The following is a 24,658-nucleotide window of genomic DNA, read 5'->3' as shown; positions in this document are numbered from 1 at the left end:
TGACATAATTTTACTGCTTTTTACAGAAAATTATTTTTACAATGTATAGTACCCATTTAAACAAAGTTTTTGTGTTAGATTTTTTTTAACAGTGTAAAACAACATGCTCATAACACCAATAGCTCTCTTTCCATGCTTGGCTTAATCACAGGCTCTACTCTCCTGCACAATGGTAACCCACAAAAAAGCAGGAATTTGTTTGGTGAAAAGTCTTGGTGAACAAACCAAAAAACATAAAAATAAAAACATATGAACATTCAGCTGAATAATTTATTCATGCAGCAATGCATGTTGGAAGTTTCGTACTATCCTGGCACCCAGCATGCATTGCAGCATGAAAGTTTGTTAATGATCACCATTCCTGAGTTTCATTTGCTGGTTTTTGATGTCTGTGTGAGTTGAAACAGTGAAGCATCTATAAAGTAGATTCTCTCCATGAGAATTTTTTTGTTTGTTTTGTATATATTTTACAATCTATTGTTAAATTATTTTGTAGAGTCATAGTACTGTAACAAAATGATTATTTAAGTAAACCTTAAAAGAATGATTATATCATGATTAGATATTCAAAACCCATATTTTGGAACTTTTCTTGTAATAGGAAATGTGCTTCACAAGCAACCAGAGAAAAACAAGAGCTCAACTAAAGCAACCACAAAAGCAAACTGTCAAACAAATTTTTTATCAAATATAAACCGTCAAGTTTCAAGGAATAATTTGTAGATATTTGACAGAAATAAAGTCAAACTGTAATAAATAAAGCTGGTAATGCTTTTTTTTGGGGTTGTTTAATCATCCTGTTTTAATTTAATTGATTTTATCTAAGGCTGTAACTGTATGTCAGTTGTGGTTTTGTTTCTTGTTTTTTCCTTTAAAGAAATTCAGCTTGTTAGCAGCAGCAGTGTTCATCAGGGTCTGAATTCACTCATTTGTTTTAATTCACACTTTTATACTAGTAAACTAATGTAGGGAATAGTTTTTACAGAGCAATAACTCAAAAAGTATTACATTTACTTGTATTTACTTTAACAGTACTGTTAAATAAACAGAAATTTCATGTTTTATAATTTACAGGTTTTTACTCTTTGCTTTTTTTTTTTTACATTCTTTCACCATTAAAACTCTTTTTTTTTACAGTGATTTTTCCACCTGCTTTCTGTATGTTCTATATTTTAGGGAAAACAACCACATATTGATTCCTGTGTTATTATAGCTATAAATATCATATAATAGAATTTGTAACTACACTATATTTCCAAAAGTATTGGGAGTACTGGTCATAAGTACGGTCTGTGATATTTGAGCATTGCATTCCACATTTAGTCCCAATTTGCTCTTTTTATCCCCTCCACTCTTTTGGGAAGATGTTCCACTAGATTTTGAAGTGTGCTTATGGATATTTGTGTTCATCAGCCACAAGGGGATTACAAAAGGCAGGTACTGGTGTTTTTACCCACTGTTTTTGGTTTTTATCGAATGTTTACGCATTTGTACACCAATGTATATTTTTTCTTTTTTTTTAATTAAGCCTGTTAGTTTGCTGCGTTTCTCCGTTTCATTCTCTTTTATAGCATTTGTCTACTACAACAGTAATTTATCTGTTTTCATACTTGATTTACTGTGGCTTTACTATGTTCAAATGTTAGTTTTTAATGTTTGTATATTACATTTATGTATATATAAAATTTAATTTTTATGCAAAATCAAATTAATTATATATTCTAGATGCTTATAACTTCACAACTGAACAAAATGTCTGTGTATTGTTTTTTTACATTTAACATAACATTTATAATTGTCCAAGCACTGTTGTATTATATTTTATATAGATATTTTATGCATGGTTTTCAACTTGCCATCTGCAAATTTAATTTAAAACCATACACATGATTTACACAAATTGTTTCACCTTGCATACTCAAATGCTTTTTTTTTTTGTTTTGTTACTTAATAACATACAAAACTGTCTCACCCTTTTGGCTTTCCATAGTCACAGCTCTGCATCATTTACAGTATACTTAGGTGTATAGCAAGTCCAAGCAATGTATGACAAGATGGCAGAAGTCATCCACCTATGATTTAAACAACAAATATCATTTTGCAGTAGCAGGTTCTGCTCATAATATCCATGTACTGCAGATGCTTGTTGCAAATCAGAAATGTCAACCGCTGTTAACTTACTGTTACTGTCAAAAAGAAGAAACCTGCATATGTCAAAAACAAGCATGATTTTGAAACCTCCATTCACTATCCACTTTATTAGTAACACTGTACATCTGCACAGTCATTCACTTACCTAATCAGCTAAGCATGTGGCATCAGCTCAATGCAAACAAAAACAAAGTAGATACAGGTCAACAAAAAGTTTGATCTCTTTGACTTTGTTAGTGTCATGGATTTTGCTACCAAGTGTAAACTGCTGATCTTCTGGAATTTTCTCTAGAGATTACATCAAATGGTGCAAAAAACAAAAACACTGACTAAGCAGCAGTTCTTTGAACGGATGCCCCTTGTGGATAAGAGAGATTGGAGGAGAATTGCCAGCTTGGTACAAGGCTCTTGAAATATTTTTTTTTTAACTGAAATAAGTGTTACATCCATGGCTTACTCCAAATAGACACACGGTTACATTTACTTCATTTGCCACATGTTTATCCAGAGTGACTAACAGTTATCTCATTCATACAACTGAGCCGATGTGGGGTTAAAAGTCTTACTCAGGGGCTCAGGAGTGCAGCTTGGTGTGGCTGGGATTTGAACTCATGACTATTGGATGAGAAAGTCAAATGCCTTAAACACTGAGCTACAACCTCTTACTGCTGAACATTAAAAATAAAAAAAATTAAAAAATGTATTCACATCTTTCCAGTTTGTTGGTTTTGGTAAATCACGATAATCTTAGATTCTTGTTCTCAGCTGACATAAGTGGAATCTCAAAGGTTGAGGTGTTTTGTTCTCTGAGGCACTTTTTTGCTCACCATGGTTGTAAAGAGTGTTTATACATGTTAAAATACTATACTTCCTATAGCTTCCAAACTAATCTAGTAATTCCTCTCTGATCTTAATTCATTAAACAATGGTTTTAGCCTGCAAACCCTTTACACTTGGAGTGTTTATTTTAGTTTTCTCTGCATTATTTTACAATTCTACAGTCTGTTGTGTGTTTTAAAATACTCAGACCAGCCTTTCTATTAACAAACCCATGCCACATCATCCAACCTGTAACAAAACTGCTCTGGAAATGACAAGTAAGCCATCAGGCCCTTGCCACCCAGTGCGCAAGGGCCAATTTAATCTCTTAAAAATCAAAAAAATTAATCTCAATGTTTGTAGGCCCTACAAACATTTAAACCAGTTACTATTTATTAATATATAAATGTATATTTTATTTTTTTATTTTTTATTTTTATTTTTTTTTTTTTATCTATATATAGATAATCAGTAATGCAGTATCATTATATATATTTAAATATATAAATATATATATATATATATATATATATATATATATATATATATATATATATATATATATATATATATATATATATACACACACACACTTCTGAACAAAATCTTAAGACCGTGGGAAACATTCCAAATATACACATTTCACGCTGGTGGATCATAACCAGGTTGTAAGTACTTCTTTAAAATTCCAAAAGAAGAAACAAGAGCAAGAGACAAAAAAATTGAGAGTAGGCAATTTATTGAAAAATGCACTTAAACTTGAAAGGCTGTTTATCAGCTGATCAAAAGTTTAAGACCACAGCCTTTAAAATTTAAATCTGTGCAAAAATGTGGCTTAAATGTCATTGTCCTTCAGACCGTCACAATGTCATGATCTCCTGATAGCAAAAGCAAAAAGGTTTCCGTTTTTAAAAGTGGCAGAATTGTTGAGCTGCACAAGCAAGACCTCTAGCAACGCACCATTGCTGCTGAGGTTGGATGCAGTAAGACAGTCATTTTTAATTTCTTAAAAGAGTTATGGGACAAAAAATCTAGTGGTAGACCCCAAAAAATGTCACCTGCACTGAGGAACCATCTCTGTAAGAAGCATATCAAGGTTCTGGTGTGGCCTAGCCAGTCTCCAGACCTAAACCCAATAGAGAATCTTTGGAGGGAGCTCAAACTCCGTGTTATATATATATATACATATATACACACACACACTGGCGATCAAAATTAGCGAAAAATTTATAAACAATTGAACAATTCTGAAATAATGTCATCTTCACTGCTCAACAGTTGAAGGAGTTTTTGTCCTGTCTATACCATGCTACCAGAACACCTTTTCCACAAAATAACTAAGGCATTAAAAAAAAAAAAAACTTTATTTTGCAGAAAACACACTGATCAAAATTAGAGAACACTTTCAGATACCTCCCAGTTATTGGTGTTAATCTGGCACCTGGTGCTAATTTCCTTGATTATCTGTCAACCCCTATTTAACTGGCAGCCTAACTTCCAGTTTCACTGACTCTGCAAGATGGTGGGCCGTTCTAAAGTGACTGAAAGCCTCCGGCAGCAGGTTGTCCAGATGAAGGCCAAAGGGATGACCCTATCAGCCATAGCAAGACAAGTTGGTCGTTCCAAATCTGTGATTTCAAGAATATTGAATCTTTACATCATCACAAACTCATTCAAGTCCGCCAAAAAGGCTGGTCGTCCACAGAAGACAAATAAAAGAGAGGACAGGATACTGTGGAGTATCTCAATGGGCAATCGTTTCCACACTGCAGCTGGAAATGCTCACCAGTTCAGCGCGGAACAGGGTAAGGATCTGTCTCGTCATACAGTGTCTCGACGTTTAAGAGCATTTGGACTGAAAGCCCACTCTGCAGGGACCAAACCTCTTATTAGCAGAAAGAATCAAAAGGCTAGACTAAGTTTTGCTGAGGAGCATGTTGTGTGGACAGAGGAGAACTGGTTCAAAGTTCACTTCAGTTATGAAAGCAAGTTTAATTTATTTGGGTCCGATTGGAAACATTATGTTCGGCGACAAACTGGAGAAAGACTGAACCCAAAGTGTGTAAAGAAGTCAGTGAAAAGAGGAAGTGTCAGGGTTTGGGGCATGTTTTCTGCAGCAGGAGTTGGGCCTCTTATACAGTTACATGGCAGAGTGAATGCAAATGTTTATCAGAACCTTCTTTAACAACATATGGTTCCTTCCCTGCGTTCATCACCCAATCAGCCCGCAGTGTTCATGCAGGACAACGCTCCATGTCACACAGCAAAAACGGTTAAAGCAGTTCCTTAAAACTGAAAACATTGAAATAATGACATGGCCTGCCCAGAGTCCTGATCTCAACCCAATAAAGAACCTCTGGAAAATCCTTGGCAACAAAGTTATGGCCAAGAAACCCACTACAGTCATCGAACTGTGGAGGAGACTGGAAGAAGAGTGGACCAAAATCACACCAGAGCAGTGTGAGAGACTAGTGCTGTCCTGTGGCCACAGAAGTCAGTCAGCCTGAAGGCCTGAACACTTCCTACTAATTGCCGACTGTTTTGTTGTATTCTTTTTTTTCATGCTACAGTTATTGTTGTTCTCTAATTTTGATCAGTGTGTTTTCTGCAAAATAATGTTTTTTTTTTTTTTTTAAATGCCTTAGTTATTTTGTGGAAAAGGTGTTCTGGTAGCATGGTATAGACAGGACAAAAACTCCTTCAACTGTTGAGCAGTGAAGATGACATTATTTCAGAATTGTTCAATTCCAATATATATAATTGTCATAAAAGAACAAATTTATGATTTTCAAGGGAAAAATATTATCTTCCAAAGATGTTTTAGTGACAGGGGACCACTAGATGGCAGTCAAAGACTTAAATTATTATTGTAGTTATTATAATTATTATTATTAATAATACTATTTAATCATATTAATATTAATAATAATGTTCAATAATAATAATATTAATAATTATATTTGGAATAATAATATAAATCTTAATAGGAATAATAATGATAATAATATTAATAATAATAATAATAATAATAATTTGGCATATATGTTTATGAGAGTTCCTACACGTTATACGTCATACATAGCAATTAGTATGTATAAATACTGGTATTTCGCCTGTTTTATTATTACTGTGATTATGCCCATAACTTTTAAACTATTTGGTATATAGATTAATTTATGTATCCTTGAGTCAGGATAAAAAGAAAAAAAGAATCAGGTAAGGTTACTGGTACAAACTACTGTAATCTTATATCTTCAAACCTTAATGTACAGCATTTGGATGCACTTATATGGTAATTTTATATATTTTACATATAGTATTCATTTTATATATATATATATATATATATATATATATATATATATATATATATATATATATATATATATATATATATATATACAATGCATTCAGCAAGTATTCAGACCCCCTTGCAGCCTGATTCTGCATTCAATCAGACTGGGTTTTTATTTTTTTTTTATCTACACTCACTACTTCATAATGACATATTGAAAATACAATTCTAAAAATATCTACATTTTCTAATCTTAAAAAAGCTGAAATATCACATGTATAACAGTATTCAGACCCTATGAAACAACACTTGAAAATAAGCTCAGGTGCCTCCCATTTTTCCTGATCTGTGCTGAGATTTTTCTACACCTTGACTGGAGTCTACCAGTGGAAAAATCTACTGATTAGACCTGGTTTGGAAAGGCAAACACCTCTTTCTAGAAGGCCTTAATGCTGACAATGCATGTCAGAGCAAAAACCAAGACATGAGGTCAAATGAACTGCATGCAGAGCTCAGAAACAGGATTGTCACAAGACACAGATCTGGGAAAGGCTATAAAAATTGCTGCTGCACTGAAGATTCCCAAGAGCACAGTGGCCCCCCAGTTTCAAGAGCTGGTCACTCAGCCAAACTGAGTGATTTGGGGAGAAGGGGGTTAGTAAGAGAGGTGACCAAGAACAAGATGGTCAAGTTAACTGCGCTCTAGAGATCTCAACCGATCTACTCTAGGCTTTATGACAGTTGCCAGACCCCTGGCACCTAAAGGACTCTCAGACTGTTTGAAACTAAGCTTTGAACTGTTTTGCCTCAATTCTAAACCTTATGTCTGGGACTAAGCTTTGCCTTCCTACACAGCAACAACCCCAAGCACACAGTTTAATACTGTTAATGTAAATACAAGTAAACTTTTTACATTATTGCTTTGTAAAAACTATTCACCACATTAGTTCCCTATTATTACTAGTATTTACAGTCCACTTAACAGAGTGACTAAAAACAAATGAGTGAATTCAGACACTGATGATCACCTGCTGTTAACAAGCAGAATCACTGAAGGAAAAAACAAGAAACAAAACTACAACTGACATCCAGCCACAGCCTTAGATGAAATGAACTGAATTAAAACAGGACGATTAAACGACATATCTACAAAACATTCTAAGACTTAATAGAGGTTTATATTTGATTGAAAATGTTTTGACCTCACCATTTTGGAGATCAGTGGTTGATGTAGCTTCTTGAGCCTTGACTCGTTAACATTTGTTTTTCCTCTGATTGTTATGACTGTATTTGTAAAGCACATTGTTTATAATATGAAGAATCAAGCAAAATTGTAATTTGGTGGTTTTGGTTAATTGTTGATTGTGATATAAACAATTAATGAACTAATGTTTTTTTATGGGTAATTTTCTTATTAATTTCATAATGTTTATGATTTGTCTCCAGGATAGCAAACTATTATTAAGGATTTTAAAAACATTTTATGCAAAAAAAACCTTTAGAAATACATCAGTCTCATACAGACATAAAAAAAAACCAGCACATGAAACTCAAAATTGGTGACTATTAACAAACTCTTATGCTATGGGTGTAGGAATAGTACAAAAATCCCAACATGCATTGCAGCATGAATACATTATCCAGCTGATTGTTCTTACTATTTGAATTTTTTTTGTTTGCTTTTATTATGTTGTTTGATTTGTTGTGACATTTCACCAGACTGTTTCATGGTTTTCAGAGTTGATTATATATATTTTTTTTCTTTGCTTATTTTTTCCCCCAAATTTTTTTTTAAATGTCATGGTTCAAGAGCTTAACTAAAGCAAACACTCCATTATGGTGACTTCAAATAAATTCAATTCAATTCAATTCATTTTTATTTGTATAGCGCATTTAACAATGAACATTGTCTCAAAGCAGCTTTACACAGATAATGCGGTGATTAAAAATGAACATGTTCTTTATGAGTAAGTTTTTCCCTGATGAGCAAGCCGGTGGCGACTGTGGCAAGGAAAAACTCCCCGAGATGGCATAAGGAAGAAACCTTGAGAGGAACCAGACTCAAGAGGGACAGAATGTCCATTTGTGGCAGCTATACAATATTGCGGGGTGCAGTGATGATGATCAAAAGCGAACTGTATTCCTGAGTCAGTGTAGGAGACTGTTGACATCAACTACAGTCCAATCCATCCTCAAAGCTCTCGTTCTTACTCCGGAATTTCATGGAACCACCCAAGGCGTTGATGAGAAACCGTCCCAAGCTGCACAGAGTGGCCTCCAGTCGAAGAGAACACTATCCAGAGGCAGGCCTGGATGAAGTGGGAAGATCCACGGAGGGGAGAGGGGCAGGAACAGTGGTCACTGGACCCTCAGGAGCATGTTTACTCGACCGAGAGAGAGAGAGAGAGAGAGAGAGAGAGAGAGAGAGAGAGAGAGAGAGAGAGAGAAGAGGGTGACAGGAAGAGAAGGATATGGATCAATAAGTGTCCTTATTGTTGTATGAAAGTTAATATCACTGTGCAGTTTGGACTCCGGCAAGACTCGCTATGGCAGCATAACTAAAAGGGAGAACCAGAAGGTAACACAGACATGAGGGATCTCTGGGATAAGCTACGACCCACCACGCCACCGTCAACAAACCTGAGTGAACGCGTGAATGTGAGGGGACGACAGCATACAAATATCCCAGTTCACCAAACACTCTATATCCATGATCCCTCCAGATCTAAACCTTTACCTGAGAAAAAAATCTACTGATTAAAGGCTTGAATGAATAAATATGTTTTAAACCTCAACTTAAACACTGAGACTGTGTCTGAGTCCCGAACACTGATAGGAAGGCTGTTCCATAACTGTGGGGCTTTATAAGAGAAATCTAAAATCTAAAATAAGATATTTTGAACACATATGACAGAAATAAAGTCACACTGGTTAGTAATAAGTGAAGCTGGAAATGCTTTCTCTTTTCGTCATTAATGTTTATTTCTTTTAATTTTGATGATTTTGGCTCACATTTAAGAAACACCCACCAATTCTCATATCTCAAAAATATAGAATACTTCATAAGACCAATCAAAAAAAATTTTTTAGTGAATTGTTGGCCTTCTGGAAAGTAACATAATTTACTGTATATGTACTCAATACTTGGTAGGGGATCGTTTTGCTTTAATTACCACTTCAATTCGGCGTGGCATGGTGCTGACCAGTCTGTGGCACTGCTGGGGTGGTATGGAAGCCCAGGTTTCTTTGACAGTGGCCTTCAGCTCGTCTGCATTTTTTTTTTTCTTGTTTCTAATTTTTCTCTTGACAATAAGATTTTCTACGGGGTTCAGGTCTTGTGAGTTTGCTGGCTAGTCAAGCACACCGACACCATGGTCATGTAACCAACTTTTGTTGCTTTTGGCAGTGTGGGCAGGTGCCAAATCCTGCTGGAAAATGAAATCAGCATCTCCATAAAGCTGGTCAGCAGAGGGAAGCATGAAGTGCTCTAGAACTTCCTGGTAGACAGCTGTGCTGACTTTGGACTTGATTAAACACTGTGGCCCAACACCAGCAGATAACATGATGATCCCCAAACCACCACTGACTGTGCAAACTTTACACTGGACCTCAAGCACCTTTCTGTGGTTGATTCTGTGCCTCTCCTCTCTTCTTTCAGACTATGGGACCTTGATTTCCAAATGAAATGCTGAATTTTCTTTCCTTTCATCTGAAAAGACGACTTTGGCCCATTGAGCAACAGTCCAGTCCTTTTTGTCCTTTGCCCAGTTAAGACACCTCTGATATTGTCTCTGGTTCAGAAGTGGCTTGACACAAGGAATGTGTCAGTTGTAGCCCATGGATACGTCTGTACGCGGTGGCTCTTGAAGCACTGACTCAGGCTGCAGTCCACTCTTTGTGAATCTCCCCAAATTCTTGAATGGGCTTCGTTTCACCTTTTTCTAATCACATTTTTTCCTTCCATTCAACTTTTCATTAATGTGCTTGGATACAGCACTCTGTGAACAGCAGCTTCTTAAGCGATGACCTTTGTGTCTTACCCTCCATGTGCAGAGTGTAAATGATCATCTTCTGGACAACAGTAAAGTCAGTAATCTTCCCCCATGATTGTGTAGCCTGAACCAGACTGAGACACAATTTGAAGGCTCAGGAAACTGTTGCAGGTGTTTGGATTTAATTATCTGATTAGAGTATGACACCACGAGTCTCCAATATTTAACTTTTTTACAATATTCAAATTTTCTTAGATACTTAATTTTGGGTTTTCATTAGCTGTAAGCCATAATCATCAAAATTTAAAGAAATAAACATTTAAAATATATCAGACTGTGTGTGATGAATCTATATAATATGAGATTCACTTTTTGCTTTTTGCATTGAATTACTAAAATAAATCAACTATTTAATGATTTTCTAATTTATTGAGATGCACCTGTGTGTGTTCTTTTAAAACTGAGATTTTTGCTGTGGAATTAAAGGGTTTAAATGTGTAAAATAAAACAAATTAAACAGTGACATTTATTTTAATAGTAAAAAAAACCCCATTAAATTACTAGCAACCCTGCAGCCAGTATTTTATCGTAAAAAAAAAAAAAAAAAGAAGCTTAATAGTGTTAAACCTAAACAGTCAATTTCTGTTGTGTATGTTGTGTCCATATTGGTTAATAAACAAATAGTTTCTGCAAATAAAATTAGCTAACTCGAGCTGCCAGTATTTAACCGTAAATTTAAAGGACAATTTTTTTGGTACAGCATTGTGTACTGTATAACCTTACGCACATTTTATGCGAACACTTAACCCTCTTGCCTTCTAGCATAAGGCACAGAAGCATTTGGACACTCAGAGCCAGACTGCATAACAGTTTCTTTGGCTAGGCCATGAGACTTATTGATCAGATACTGGAGTCAAGTCAAGTCAAGTTTATTTGTATAGCGCTTTTCACAACAGACATTGTCTCAAAGCAGCTGTAAGAATTACAGACTGCCTCAACCCAGATTCCACCCTACGCTATATCAAAATAAGCTCAACCGCAAAACGGCTTACATTTCACAAAAGTAGTTATGTAGAATTTCAGTTGTATCAATCAGAATCATAGACATAATTTAAACAGTCTGGGAGAAGCAGCAAGCCCCAAGGACTATCTCTAACCAAAAGGTATCTGAGACCATGATTATCATTCACACAATATCCCTTCCTGACCTGCTGGGGGGCCGGCACCAGCAAAGGTGCGAATACTGGTGATTACCACCTACTGACCTCCGCCCCGAGAATGGTATCCCCCAGCCTTTTGTTTCCTCACAGATGTCCTATATCTAATTTACATTTAAAGGATAACTCCGGTCTATACTTCAAAGGGAAGAACAATATAAAATATCTGGGCAGAGTTTGCTCTGGGTTCTTTCTGACTCCGAGGAATCCAAAGTGCTTCGTGTATTTTGTCACTGCTACGCTGTTATAAACTTCTTCATTACGATCTTCGTTGTCCTCATCATTTTTTCTTACACAGCTTTACAGAAAACAACAGTGAAGGTGAATGGTGTGCGTTTGTCCCTGATGAGCAAGCCGTGGCGACAGTGGCAAGGAAAAACTCCCTTAGATGATATGAGGAAGAAACCTTGAGAGGAACCAGACTCAAAGGGGAACCCATCCTCATATGGGTGACATCAAGAGTTTGATCATAAATCTTTCAACAATACAGAACAATTTGTGATCATCATAGATCCAGCATCAGCTTCTCCATGCCAGGGCCTTTGAACACTCGGCATCTACTTCTCCATGATCATCCATAGGTCCATAATCTTCACGAGGTGGGACGTGACTGGAGCTGGCCAAACCTCAGGATGCCTCGGGATGGGGAGAGAAAGAGAAGCAGTGGAGAGGAATTAGCGTAGCTGCTGTTCATGATATTAACAGCACAAGTTGATAATGTGCATGTGTGTGATGTGTGTTATGTGTAGGCTTTGCTAAAAAGATATGTTTTTAATCTGCACTTAAACTGGGAGAGTGTATCTGAACCCCGAACACTGTCAGGAAGACTATTCCAGAGTTTAGGAGCTAAATGTGAAAATGCTCTACCGCCTTTAGTGGACTTTGCTATTCTAGGAACTACTAGAAGCCCAGAGTTTTGAGATCTCAGGGAGCGTGACGGATTGTAGCGTGTTAAAAGACTGGATAGATACATGGGAGCCAAACCATTTAATGCTTTATAAGTGAGTAGCAGTAGTTTGTAGTCTATTTGAAACTTAACAGGAAGCCAATGTAGGGACGATAAGATTGGGGTTATATGATCGTATTTTCTTGACCTAGTAAGAACTCTTGCTGCGGCATTCTGAACTAACTGAAGCTTGTTTATTAATGATGCAGGACATCCACCTAGTAATGCATTACAATAGTCTATTCTAGAGGTCATGAACGCATGGACGAGCTTCTCTGCATCAGATATAGATAACATATTTCTTAGCTTAGAAATATTTCTAAGGTGAAAGAAGGCTGTTTTTGTAACTTGACTGATGTGATTTTTAAAAGATAAGTTGCTGTCTAAAATAACTCCCAGGTCTTTTACCGTTGAACTAGTAGTTACAGAACAACCGTCTAAATGCAGGCTAAGATGCTGGAGCTTCTGTGTACTATTTTTTGGGCCGATGAGCAAAATCTCCGTTTTACCAGAATTTAATAGCAGAAAGTTATGGGTCATCCAATCTCTTATTTCTTCAACACACTCAGTTATGCGAGCTAATTGAGCTGTATCGCCTGGTTTGGATGAAATATATAGCTGGGTATCATCAGCATAACAATGGAAGCTAATTCCATGCCTTCTAATAATATTTCCTAACGGAAGCATGTATATTGTGAAAAGCAGGGGTCCTAGAACTGACCCTTGTGGCACGCCATAATTTACTAGCATTATCCTGGATAGCTCTCCATTTAGATCTACGAAATGGTAACGATTGGACAGGTAGGATTTAAACCAGCTTAATGCCTGTCCCTGAATGCCGATGTAATTCTGTAAGCGATCGAGGAGAAGATCATGATCTATAGTGTCGAACGCAGCACTAAGATCTAGTAAAACTAATAGGGAGATGTAGCCTTGGTCTGAAGCTAAAAACAGGTTATTAGTGATTTTAACTAGAGCAGTTTCTGTGCTATGATGGGGCCTAAAACCTGACTGAAACTCTTCAAAGATATTGTTCTCCTGCAAGTGGTTACATAACTGGGCAGCGACAATCTTTTCTAAAATCTTAGACATAAATGGGAGATTTGAAATTGGTCTGTAATTCGATAGCGTGTTTGGATCCAGATTAGGTTTTTTAATGAGGGGCTTAATTACTGCTAACTTGAGGGATTTAGGGACATGACCTAACGATAGTGAGGAGTTAATAATATTGAGAAGAGGCTCACCAGCTGTATATAACACTTCCTTCAGTAGTTTAGTGGGAATTGGATCTAACTGACATGTTGTTGATTTAGCTTTCATAATAGCATCATACAGCTCTTCCAGTCCTATACATGTAAAACAGTGTAGTTGTGGGGTTGTAGGTACGATTGTGTCGGGAGATGCTGTCAGAGGTTGAACTGCCACAATTGTTTTTCTAATGTTATCTATTTTTTCAGTGAAGAAATTCATAAAGTCTTCACTACTAAACTGTGATGGAACACATTTTTCAGATCCCTGATTTGTTGTTAATTTAGCGACTGTACTGAAAAGGAACCTGGGACTGTTTTTGTTATTTTCTATGAGTTTGCTCAGGTGTTTAGCTCTAGCAGCTTTTAGCGCCTGTCTGTAGCTAAGCATACTGTCTTTATACGCAATTCTAAATACCTCCAATTTAGTTTTCCTCCATTTTCTCTCCAGATTACGTGTTGTTCTCTTTAGGGCATGCGTATGACTATTATACCAAGGTGCAGGTGCTTGTTCTCGAACCTTTTTTAACCGGATGGGGGCAACAGTGTCTAAAGTGCTAGTGAGGATAAGGTCTATGTTGTTCGCCATCTCATCAAGATGATCAGCAGTTATGGGTTTAATGTGAAACTGAGATAAATCAGGCAGGTTATTTATGAATCTGTCCTTAGTGGTTAGAACAATAGTCCTACTAAGTCGATACCGTGGTGAAACACGGTTAATCTGCTCTACCGGTAGTGTGTACAGTAGGAGATAATGGTCTGTGATGTCATCACTCTGGGGTAAAATATCTATATCAGTGACGTCTGCTCCGTGGGATATTATTAAGTCTAGTGTGTGGTTAAAACGGTGGGTTGGTCTGGTGACGTTTTGTTTAACTCCAAAAGAGTTTAGTAAATCGACAAATGATAATCCTAGGGCATCGTTTGCATCATCTACATGAATATTAAAATCTCCTACAAGCAGCACTTTATCAAAACTGATCAAGAGGTCTGAGAGAAAACAAGCAAACTCATGAAGAAAATCAGCGTAGGGTCCTGGGGGTCTGTACACGGTGACCAGAGCGAGTTTTCTATGCATCTCTGAAAGTGCAATTTTAAGAACGAGCACTTCAAATGATTTAAAGCTGAATCCTAATCTCTGACTAACATTAAGAGAAGCACTATAAATGGTTCCTACACCCCCCCCACGACCAGTCTGACGGGGCTCATGCTTATAAACATATCCTGACGGTGTAGACTCGTTTAGACCCATATAATCACCTGGTTTAATCCAGGTCTCAGTGAGACAGAGTGCATCGAGATTATTCTCTATGATCATCTCATTTACAATCAGTGCTTTGGGTGCAAGTGATCTAATGTTTAAAAGACCGAACTTTAGAACTTTGTTGTGTTTGTTTATCTGGCATTTTTTAGTTTTAACTGCAATAAGATTATTTCTGGATCTTGTGTATGTAATTCTTGGTTTTACTACACGAGGAATAGATACGGTTTCTATACACTGGGCTGTGTGTGAACTTGTAACTATTTGGTCTGTAGTATGCGTGTTCTTATAGTTGAAGATTTCTTGATGTCTTACCAGTCAGATGGTGTGTAGTATCCTAGAGATGTTATCTGATAGCACTGCTGCTCCAACTCTGCTGGGGTGCAGGCCATCAGGGCGGAAGAACCTAGGACGCTCCCAGAAACAGTTCCAGTTATTAACAAAGAGAAGTTTATGTTCTCGACACCATGACTGTAACCATTCATTTAGAGCTAAAAGTCTACTAAACTTCTCAGCCCCTCGCTGGTAAGTGGGAAGAGGTCCTGACACAATGATCCTCGTTGTGGGTGATGTGCTGCGTACCGTCTCCACCAGGATCCTGAAGTCCCTCTTTAAGATCTCCGTTTGCTGAAGCCTGGTGTCGTTTGCTCCGGCATGGAGAACAACCGCTCCGAAGTTCTCGTTCAGGATCGCGGGTACCTGCGCAGCGACATCCAGAACACGAGCACCAGGAAAACAGCGAGTGTGCACCTTACCTTTAGCTCAGGTAGCGCGGACATGCCGGACGATGGAATCTCCGAGAATAACAGTGTCGCGTTCCGTCTCGCGGAGGGGGACGAAGCGGTTCTCGGTCGAGATCTCGAAGGCCGGTGGTGGAGGTGGAGACGTCCTCGATCGGGGCTTGGCTTGTCTCTTCCGCCGCGGTCGCATCCAGGGTCCATGTTGCACCGGTGCCGGAGTTGTAGGTGCGCTGGGCCTGGGCAGAGAAGCACGCGGAGTTGATGTGCTGGGAGCGTTAGGTTCAACCCGGGAGTTTACCTGGGATGAGTGCGCGTCCGCCCGGGATGTTTCCAGCGCCGCTTTCCGCTCTCGCAGCCGGTCATGCTTTACATGCAGCTCGCGAATCTGTTTCTCCAATGCCTCCATCTCCAACGCCACCGTTTGCAACTCGAACGAGTCCTCACCTGTGCTCGAATGCAGACAAACAACCGGCATAGTGCTTATCGTCACGAACAGATGTATTATACAGAGATGTGAGTGAGAGAAAATAAATATAAACAACACTAGTGATAGTCGAGTTAACTAACTACAGGCACAAGTCAGGAAGACAAAAACAATTAAGGATTATTAAAAGAGGAAAAACGGATGGATAGATAGATAGATAGCAAAGTTTGTTTGAAAGACGCCGAGAGAGATACAAACACGTAACTCGCGGCAAACAAGTCAAACACTGGACTATTTTTCAGACAAAAACAAAATCCTGTATTGATCATATTTTAATACTTTGGTTTTTTTGTTGTTAACTAATATGACCATATATATATATATATATGCTTATGTGCTGACTACTGTAGTGTATTATAGTCGTAGCATATTTACATTTACAGCATTATTTTTATTGTTACATCTTTTTTGCACAACCTGGTACGTCTGCTCTGTTCTGTTCTGGTAATGTTTTGTGCTGTTTGCACACATCTGCACACATGCTTTTAATGTGGTTGTGTGTAAGTTTGTGTATTATTTATTTTGGTGCAGCCTTGTGTTCTGTTTTATTTTATACAGTACCATGGTCCTGGAGGAACATTGTTCTGTTTCACTGTTTACACCTTTTATTACTTTTATGTATTTGGTTTGAAAAACAATAAAGCCACTTTACTTGACTTGACTGCATCAGACAGGTGATACCCAGTAAGACCAGGAACATATAATATAAATGTTAATCCTGGATAAATGTTCAACTCTGGATTAACATTTGACATAACCAAAACAAGAAGAATCCACACTTCTATAGAAAACAAACATGAGTAACAGATCCTCAAATTGACATTCAATATTTTACAAGCATTCGTATTGTACAGTATACACAGAGGAGCACCTCTGGATTAAACAGTAAAAAGGCAGGATAACCAAATGCAGATTTAGTGCATCCAGAAAGTTTTCAGTGCTTCAATTTTTCCAGAATTTGTTGTTACAGCCTTAGTCCAAAATGGATTTAATTCATAATTTCCTCAAAATTCTGCAAACAATATGCCATAATGACTACATGAAAGAAGTTTGTTTAAAATCTTTGCAAATGAGTTAAAAATTGAAAATGAAAAAAAAAAATAAATAAATAAATATTCACAGCCTCTTCTCAATACTTTGTTGAAGCACCTTTGGCACCAATTACAGCCTCGAGTGTTTTCGAGTATGATGCTACAAGCTTGGCACACTTATGTTTGGGCAGTTTCTCCCATTCTCTTTTGCAGAACCTCTTAAGCTCCATCAGCTTTCAGATCCAAAGCTTCCAGATCTTTCCAGAGATGTTCAATCAGGTTTAGTCTGGGCTCTGGTTGGGCCACTCTTTTGTTATCTTGGCTGTGTGCTCTGTTGTCCTGTTAAAGGATGAACCATCACCCCAGTCTGAGGTCCAAAATGCACAGAAGCAGGTTTTCATCAAGGATGTCTCTGTACTGCATTCTGTACTGCATTCATCTTTTCCTAGATCCTGACTGGTCTCTTAGTTCCTGCTGCTGAAAAACAATGTCATGTATCTTTTACTGAGGAGTGGCTTCCGTCTGGCCACTCTACCATACAGGCCTAATTGTTGAAGTGCGGAAAAGATGGCTGTTCTTCTGGAAGGTTCTCCTCTCTCCACAGAGAAATGCTGGAGCTCTTTCAGACTGACCATCGGGTTCTTAGTCACCTCCCTGACTAAGGCCCTTCTCCTCCAATTGCTCAGTTTGGCTATGAGTCCTGGTGGTTCCAAAATTCTTCTGTTTACGGAAAATGGAGGCCACTGTGCTCATTGGAACCTTCAATGCATTTTTCTGTACCCTTCCCCCGATCTGTGCCTCGAGATAATCCTGTCTTAAAGGTCTACAGACAATTGCTTGGACTTCATGGGTTGGTTTGTGCTCTGACATATACTGTTAACTGTGGGGCCTCATATGGACATGTGTGTGTCTTTCCAAATCATGTCCAATCAACTGAATTTCCGCAGGTGGACTCCAATCAAGTAGTAGAAACATGGATGATCAGTGAAAACAGGATGCACCGGAGCCCAATTTTAGGTGTCATGGCAAAGGCTGTGAATATTTATGTACATTTATGTAATAATTTTTGATTACAAGATTACAAACAAACTTCTGTGACATAACAAAATGTGAAAAAAAGTGAAGCTCTGTGAATATTTTCCAGATGCACTGTAGTTAAGCGTTTGGAAATCACTGAATCTATAATTCATTTTATGAGTCATGGTTAGAGCTTTTACCTTACCAATATTAAGCATATGTTAAATATAGTCACATAAATCTACACTTGGCATAGTTTGAGTCACTTAAAAGAAAAGGAAGGAAAACTGTATCTTTACATTAATAGTTATAGTGCTATTCAAAGTCAGACTCTAAAGAAGTAAGAAACTGACCATATTTGTGACTCCTCCACAGAAATCCGAGAGGCATTTAAAGTGTTTGATCGTGATGGAAATGGATTCATCTCAAAGCAGGAGCTGGGCATGGCCATGAGGTCTCTCGGCTATATGCCCAATGAGGTGGAGCTGGAGGTCATTATCAAGAGACTGGACATGGATGGTATATACTTCACGTTTTAAAATTTTTTTTTTTTAGCTCATTTTGATGTACAACTTGAGCTGTTGTAGAAACCAAAAATGATAAATATAATAGGGGCTCTTTCATTTAACTCTGTTTCATTTTATTTATTTTATTTTATTTGTATTATTTTATTTATTTTAAAGTAGTTTAAACAATTGAACCAAATAAACCACAGGGTACCAAAGAAAAAAAAGAGAACCCATCCAATAGAATAAAAAATCATTACATTAAGCAGGTATTGAAAAAAATGTCCTTTAAGCATATTGGTAGCAAGAGTACAGTACTGCGTTACGAACAGGGTTACATAGTTTGTATGTGGTATATAGATTATACCCCATAAGTATATATATAGTTTAATAACATTGTTCACTAAAGCACAATCTAATTTTGGGCATTTGGGATTTTGAGGAAGTCCAAATATTTAGGGTATCCATGTGGCACCATTCACTGTAGCCAGAAATAAGTCACACATGCAGAAAGCTTCATATTAAATAACAGGTGAAGTAGGGCATCAGGATGAATCAGGCAGGTTTAAAGGGAGAGAGCAGCCACTTCAACAGAAATGTGTCTGTGCCAGAAGCACATCACAAAGCAGGAGGCACATACATCTCAACAAAGAAAGAGAAAGAAAGAGAGAGAGAGAGAGAGAGAGAGAGAGAGAGAGAGAGAGAGAGAGAGAGAGAGAACTAAATATTAAGTATAGTCTCAACCGAAAGTGGTTTAAAAGCATGTGCACTGTGATCTAAATCCAAGCAGGTGTAGCTATTAAAGCATAATTTACTGAGTGAGCCAGAAGGTAACACAGGCAGGAGGGAACCACAGATAAATAAAGTCTCGCTGCTACTTCACCTTGTGGATCATATACAGTTTATTGTGTTTTAAAATTTCAAATGCAAGATTTGCCGAATACAATAAGAATAACACCATGATATATATATTTTTTTCTAAATTTATTTAGAGATATTTTGTTCAGATACAATATCTTCAAAAACTAGTAAATTACCGTTCTGATTTACATCCCACCCCAAATCCCCCAGTCTCCTAGCCAATAGTGTGGTGAAAGCAACAGCGTTTTGTACAGTTGAAGGCAAATTTGGCTTAAAAGGAATTCCGAACAGGGTAGTGAAAAGGTTTGGAGTGGCTAATTTGTTAAAGGTTTTTTTAAGTATTAAATATTTTAGACCAAAACTACAAAACATCTGAGTGTGATTTGCTGGAGAATGTCTGCCCCCATTTGCAAGTGTTACTTCTGTCTGGGTATATTTTGGCTAATCTGGCATTGGTGTAGTGTGTTCTGTAAATAATCTTGCATCAAATTGTGTCAGGCACATATAAAGAAAGAGTGTACTAAATCAAATATATAATCACACCCTTTTTTGCTTATGCTGATCCCCACCTCTTGTTCACAGGTATTCTTGAATGATTCAGAGGGGTCGAAATTTAAAGAATTTATTGATTTGTAAATGACAGAGTTTAACCCTCTTCTATCTGGGCTAAGAGAAAGAGTATGTCCATTTTTGAGTCAGGAGGAAGAGAAGAACTGAGGAAACTGTTTTTGTACAAAATGTCTGATCTAAAAGAAGCGAAAAAGAGGGGTTTTCGAAAGATAAAACTTTTCTGTCAAATTTGAAAATTATATGAATATACCTTATTGTACAAGTACTTGATGGTACTAAGACCGCTAGAAGGCCAGTCACAAAAAACTGAATCAGAACATGATGTAAAAAAAAATGTTATTACTATAAGTGGTATTTGGGCCCAGATAGGACTTTCAGGAACTCTAGACATGTATCCAGTACAAAGGCTTGTTAATATTACAGGCCCAGTAATCCTGTTAAAAATCTGGTAAGGCAAGTCCCCTTTTCGAACCTTACTTCTATTCGTGCTTAATTGCCACCCGCACAAAAAAGACTTGTATATAAATATAAATACAATATATATATATAATAAATTGGGCAGAATTGTCATTTTAACTCAATTATTATGGCCAATTAGCAACATTAGAAGAGAGGACCATCTCTGCATATCTTCCCTATAAAAATCACATTTTTTTCTAAAACAACTGTGACTGATTTAGTGACAAATACACCTAAATATCTGACTCCTTCCAGAGCCCACTTAAAAAGGATATTTAGACAGTCTCAACTGCTAGATTTACTGAGAAGAGCTCACTCTTTTGAAGATTAAATTTGTAACCAAAATATTTGCCAAACAAATAAAAAATTTGGATGATTGGCAGAAATAATGAAGTGAGGTCATCTGCATAGAGAGACAGTTGAAGAAAGTTAAAGAATGAAATCATAATACTTTATGTTTATGTTGAAAAAACACAGGCAGTAGATCAGTGATAATCAAACTGATCTTTTATTAATCAATTGTAAGTCCATATGGCAAAAATAAATTGGGTCTGATATGCTGTACTGAATACTGTACTCCAAGTTATAATGCAAATAATTACCTGGTGTGTTTGGAGCCTAGGATTAAATATTTCTTCATTTTTAATTAATGCATTTCTTTATTTTTATTGTTATGATCAAGCATGTTTAAACAGACACTCAGCAGGGAGTCTATGCAGTTTTTTATTATAAATTGTTAATATGCTGGCCTTTTTATTGATATTATAATTAGTAAACCAACATGAATGAATGAAGCAATGAATTAAACCAGGGCTGTCACAGTGAATAACCTTATCTAATGCACAAAAATCTTAGTAAGTTTAGCCAATATTTTGTTAGCGAGAGGCTACTGTTCCATATAATTTATACTGCCCATGCTCTGGCAGTTAAGTTGGCACAAATATATTTAGCTATTTTTATTCTTTTAGAGCATATCTCAGTCTTGGCATATCTCAGTTTCCCCATATTGTTAATGAATACTTTACTTTACATTTTTACTGAAATAAAAAGAGTCCCATGTGACAACTATACCAGGATTTTTAACACCACTTAAAGATTCATGTACATCAGTGTTAACTATCAAGACTTCACTAAAGTCTGTCATATGCGTTGGAGGGTAGCATGAAAAATATTAAATATTTACAAACGTTTACTGGTCATTATGCACACTGAGAAGCAGAAACAGAACAATCATATGTTACAAACAGATATTGATTGATGGTTTCAAAATGTTATTTTTTTTTATTTATTTTATGTTTGTTTATGTTTATTTATGTCATGTTTATGAATTTATTATTCTATTTAACTTTTGCTATACTATAGTAATGATGATTACTATTGTATGGTATATTTTTTATTATGGTTGAAATATGAAAAAAAAATAATAATAATAACTAAAAAATAACTAAAATGTATTTATTACTATGATTTCAGAAAAATAACATTTATATACCCAATACTAATTACAATTTTTATGCAAGTGAACATAAATGTGTATATTTGTGACTGTTCTGTCTAAGTCTGTAACCTTTTACTATTCTTAACAATCTAAAAACCTCTGAGGAATCATTCTATATGCCACTATATGCCACTAGTCACATCAAAGATTTCTCAAGATTGCACAAAGTATGCTAACCATTTGAATATGTATCAAAAGTTTTAACACATTACACAGAATTAAATAATGTTAGACTGTGCAAATCAAGTGACTGCCCAAGCACTTACAATGAACACTTCTTCTATACTTGTTAAAAAATCACTACAACAATTTGTTAAAATCTATTTATTATTAGTTTTAGATCATGTTGACAGTCTGCTATAAGCCCCTGTGTATGAGCTGTTAGTGTAGAAACAATAATCTCTATAAGTCACATTACAACCAGAACTACTGTCCAAGTGATGCTGTAATGCAAAACAAAACAAACCACATCTACTAACCAGTCTGATTTAATTATTCAGCTGCACTGGGGTATAAATGCCACAGCACAGTTGCATGCTCAAGTCTGACTGCTCAGAATACGGCCGGTATTTTCTCATAAAGTGTTCCAGCAATAACACTTACACAGGGTTAATATAAACAAGCCCATTCTAATAGGTATTTAAAGGCCAATATGTTTTTGTTTGGAAATCTTTGACACACATTTGAAAAATCTGTAGGGTAGAATTTATAGGGTTAACAAATAATTATTATAGCTTGATGTGTTGAAGTTTTTTATTAGGATACATATATTAAACATTTATTATGGAAGGAGTCTTTATTGTATGGTTATTGTTAAATGACAATTATGATGTAGGTAGGAAGAAGAACTCATCAATCTATACTATACTATACTATACTATACAATACACATGTACTATACTATACTACAAACCTATTCATTCTATACTGTGCTGTTAATATACAGGGAAATGCACTTCATGTTTAGTGCAGTCTGGTACTGTAACTATGCTGCTGACTATAGGCTGTCCCATTGTGGACTTTAATGCTGGAGGTGCCTAAGGGGAGGTCTTGGAATACCCCTCAAAGTGTTAGTCATGTGACAATGAATATAGCAATATTTCAGCAGTGTGGTCAGTGTGGCCTCTTGTTTTATCTGAAGGTGATGGACAGGTTGGTTTTGAGGAGTTTGTAACTCTGCTTGGCCCTAAACTGACTGCATCTGGCATGCCTGACAAGTTTCACGGAACAGACTTTGACTCCATTTTCTGGAAGGTATGGACTGCTGCACTTGGAAGCTTAAATCCGATTATGTCAGTGCTGTAATTTATATTATGCATCAGTTATGCCTCATTTTTATACATGAAGACTTCTATAATGTTTAGGTCAATATGTACATTATGCACACCTAGCTCATGTTATGATAGTGTTCCTGCCATTATAATGTTTATTTAAATCACCAAATGCAATTGCTTGATTAGTGCATTTTAGAATTAGTATATTGCTCCCTAATTTTGTATTATATTATATTATATTATATTATATTATATTATATTATATTATATTATATTATATTATTACTCGTGCTATTGTTTTAACATTTATGACTCAAAACCTCATTTAATTTCTCTTTTTTTATTTTATCAGTGTGATATGCAGAAGCTGACAGTGGATGAACTAAAGAGACTGCTGTACGAGACATTCTGTGACCATTTGTCAATGAAAGACATTGAAACCATCATCATGACTGAGGAGAGCCATATGAACAGCCCAGAGTGTCAAATTAATATTGACAGTAAGCCTGCACACAATGAATTTCCATCGTAAAAATCATAAAAAAATAACCTAATAATTAGCTATTTGCTATTTCTGATTAATAAATATTTATGTGATCACATTCTGACCTATGCCATTCTATGCCATTATGTCAAATTTAATGATCAATTTGTGTTATTTATGAGAAATCCATCTTTAACATGATTTATTTAGTTTGGTTTGTGTTTTTGGATCATGCTGAAAGTTTTTTTTTTTTCAGCCATCTAACAAGCTTACAGGTTGTGTGCCAAAATATCTATTTTAGGTATTTAAAGTTATCTTTATATCTCTCTATCCATCTTAGCCCAGTCCTAACATCTTACCCTGATATTGCCACCACCATGTTTCTTTTTAATTATTAATTATTATTTAACTTTATTAATGTGCTTAAAGTGACACATTGTCTTGTTTTTTGCAAACACTCTTGCATTATACATAGGGAGGTAGTAGCATAGTGGTTAATGCATTGGCATTTATATCATGGAATGGTGATTTAAAATCCCAGACACCTCAGGCTGCCCTTCCTGGGCTCCTGATCAAGGCACTTAACCTTATAGCTGCTTAGTTGATTGATAAGAGATAAATGTAGTTTGCTCTGGATAATGGCATCTGCCAAATACCATAAATGTTTTCTTTTAGTATTGCCCTTAAAAACCTGCATACATACAGCGGGGAAAATAAGTATTTGATACATCAGCATTTTTTATCAGTAAGGGGATTTCTAAGTGGGCTATTGACACAAAATTTCCACCAGATGTAGCCATCAAACC

At 36.4% G+C, this 24,658-nt stretch overlaps 1 protein-coding gene across 2 annotated transcripts in view; it reads left to right on the top strand.

Moving 5' to 3' along the window:
• Positions 1 to 24,658, top strand: part of cabp7b (calcium binding protein 7b) — a 38,473-nt gene that overhangs the window by 5,335 nt on the left and 8,480 nt on the right. For both annotated transcript variants that reach the window (XM_083532017.1, XM_083532018.1), the window contains exons 2-4: positions 18,576 to 18,719; positions 23,236 to 23,348; positions 23,721 to 23,868. In XM_083532017.1, the coding sequence (XP_083388143.1) occupies positions 18,576 to 18,719; positions 23,236 to 23,348; positions 23,721 to 23,868 (405 nt within the window). The remainder of the gene's footprint in view (positions 1 to 18,575; positions 18,720 to 23,235; positions 23,349 to 23,720; positions 23,869 to 24,658) is intronic.

This window comes from Silurus aristotelis (genome assembly GCF_946808225.1).
Source record: "Silurus aristotelis genome assembly, chromosome: 26".
In the NCBI taxonomy this organism is placed as follows: domain Eukaryota; kingdom Metazoa; phylum Chordata; class Actinopteri; order Siluriformes; family Siluridae; genus Silurus; species Silurus aristotelis.
Note: the sequence above shows the minus strand (reverse complement) of the source record. Positions and strands in the feature narration are given on the sequence as shown.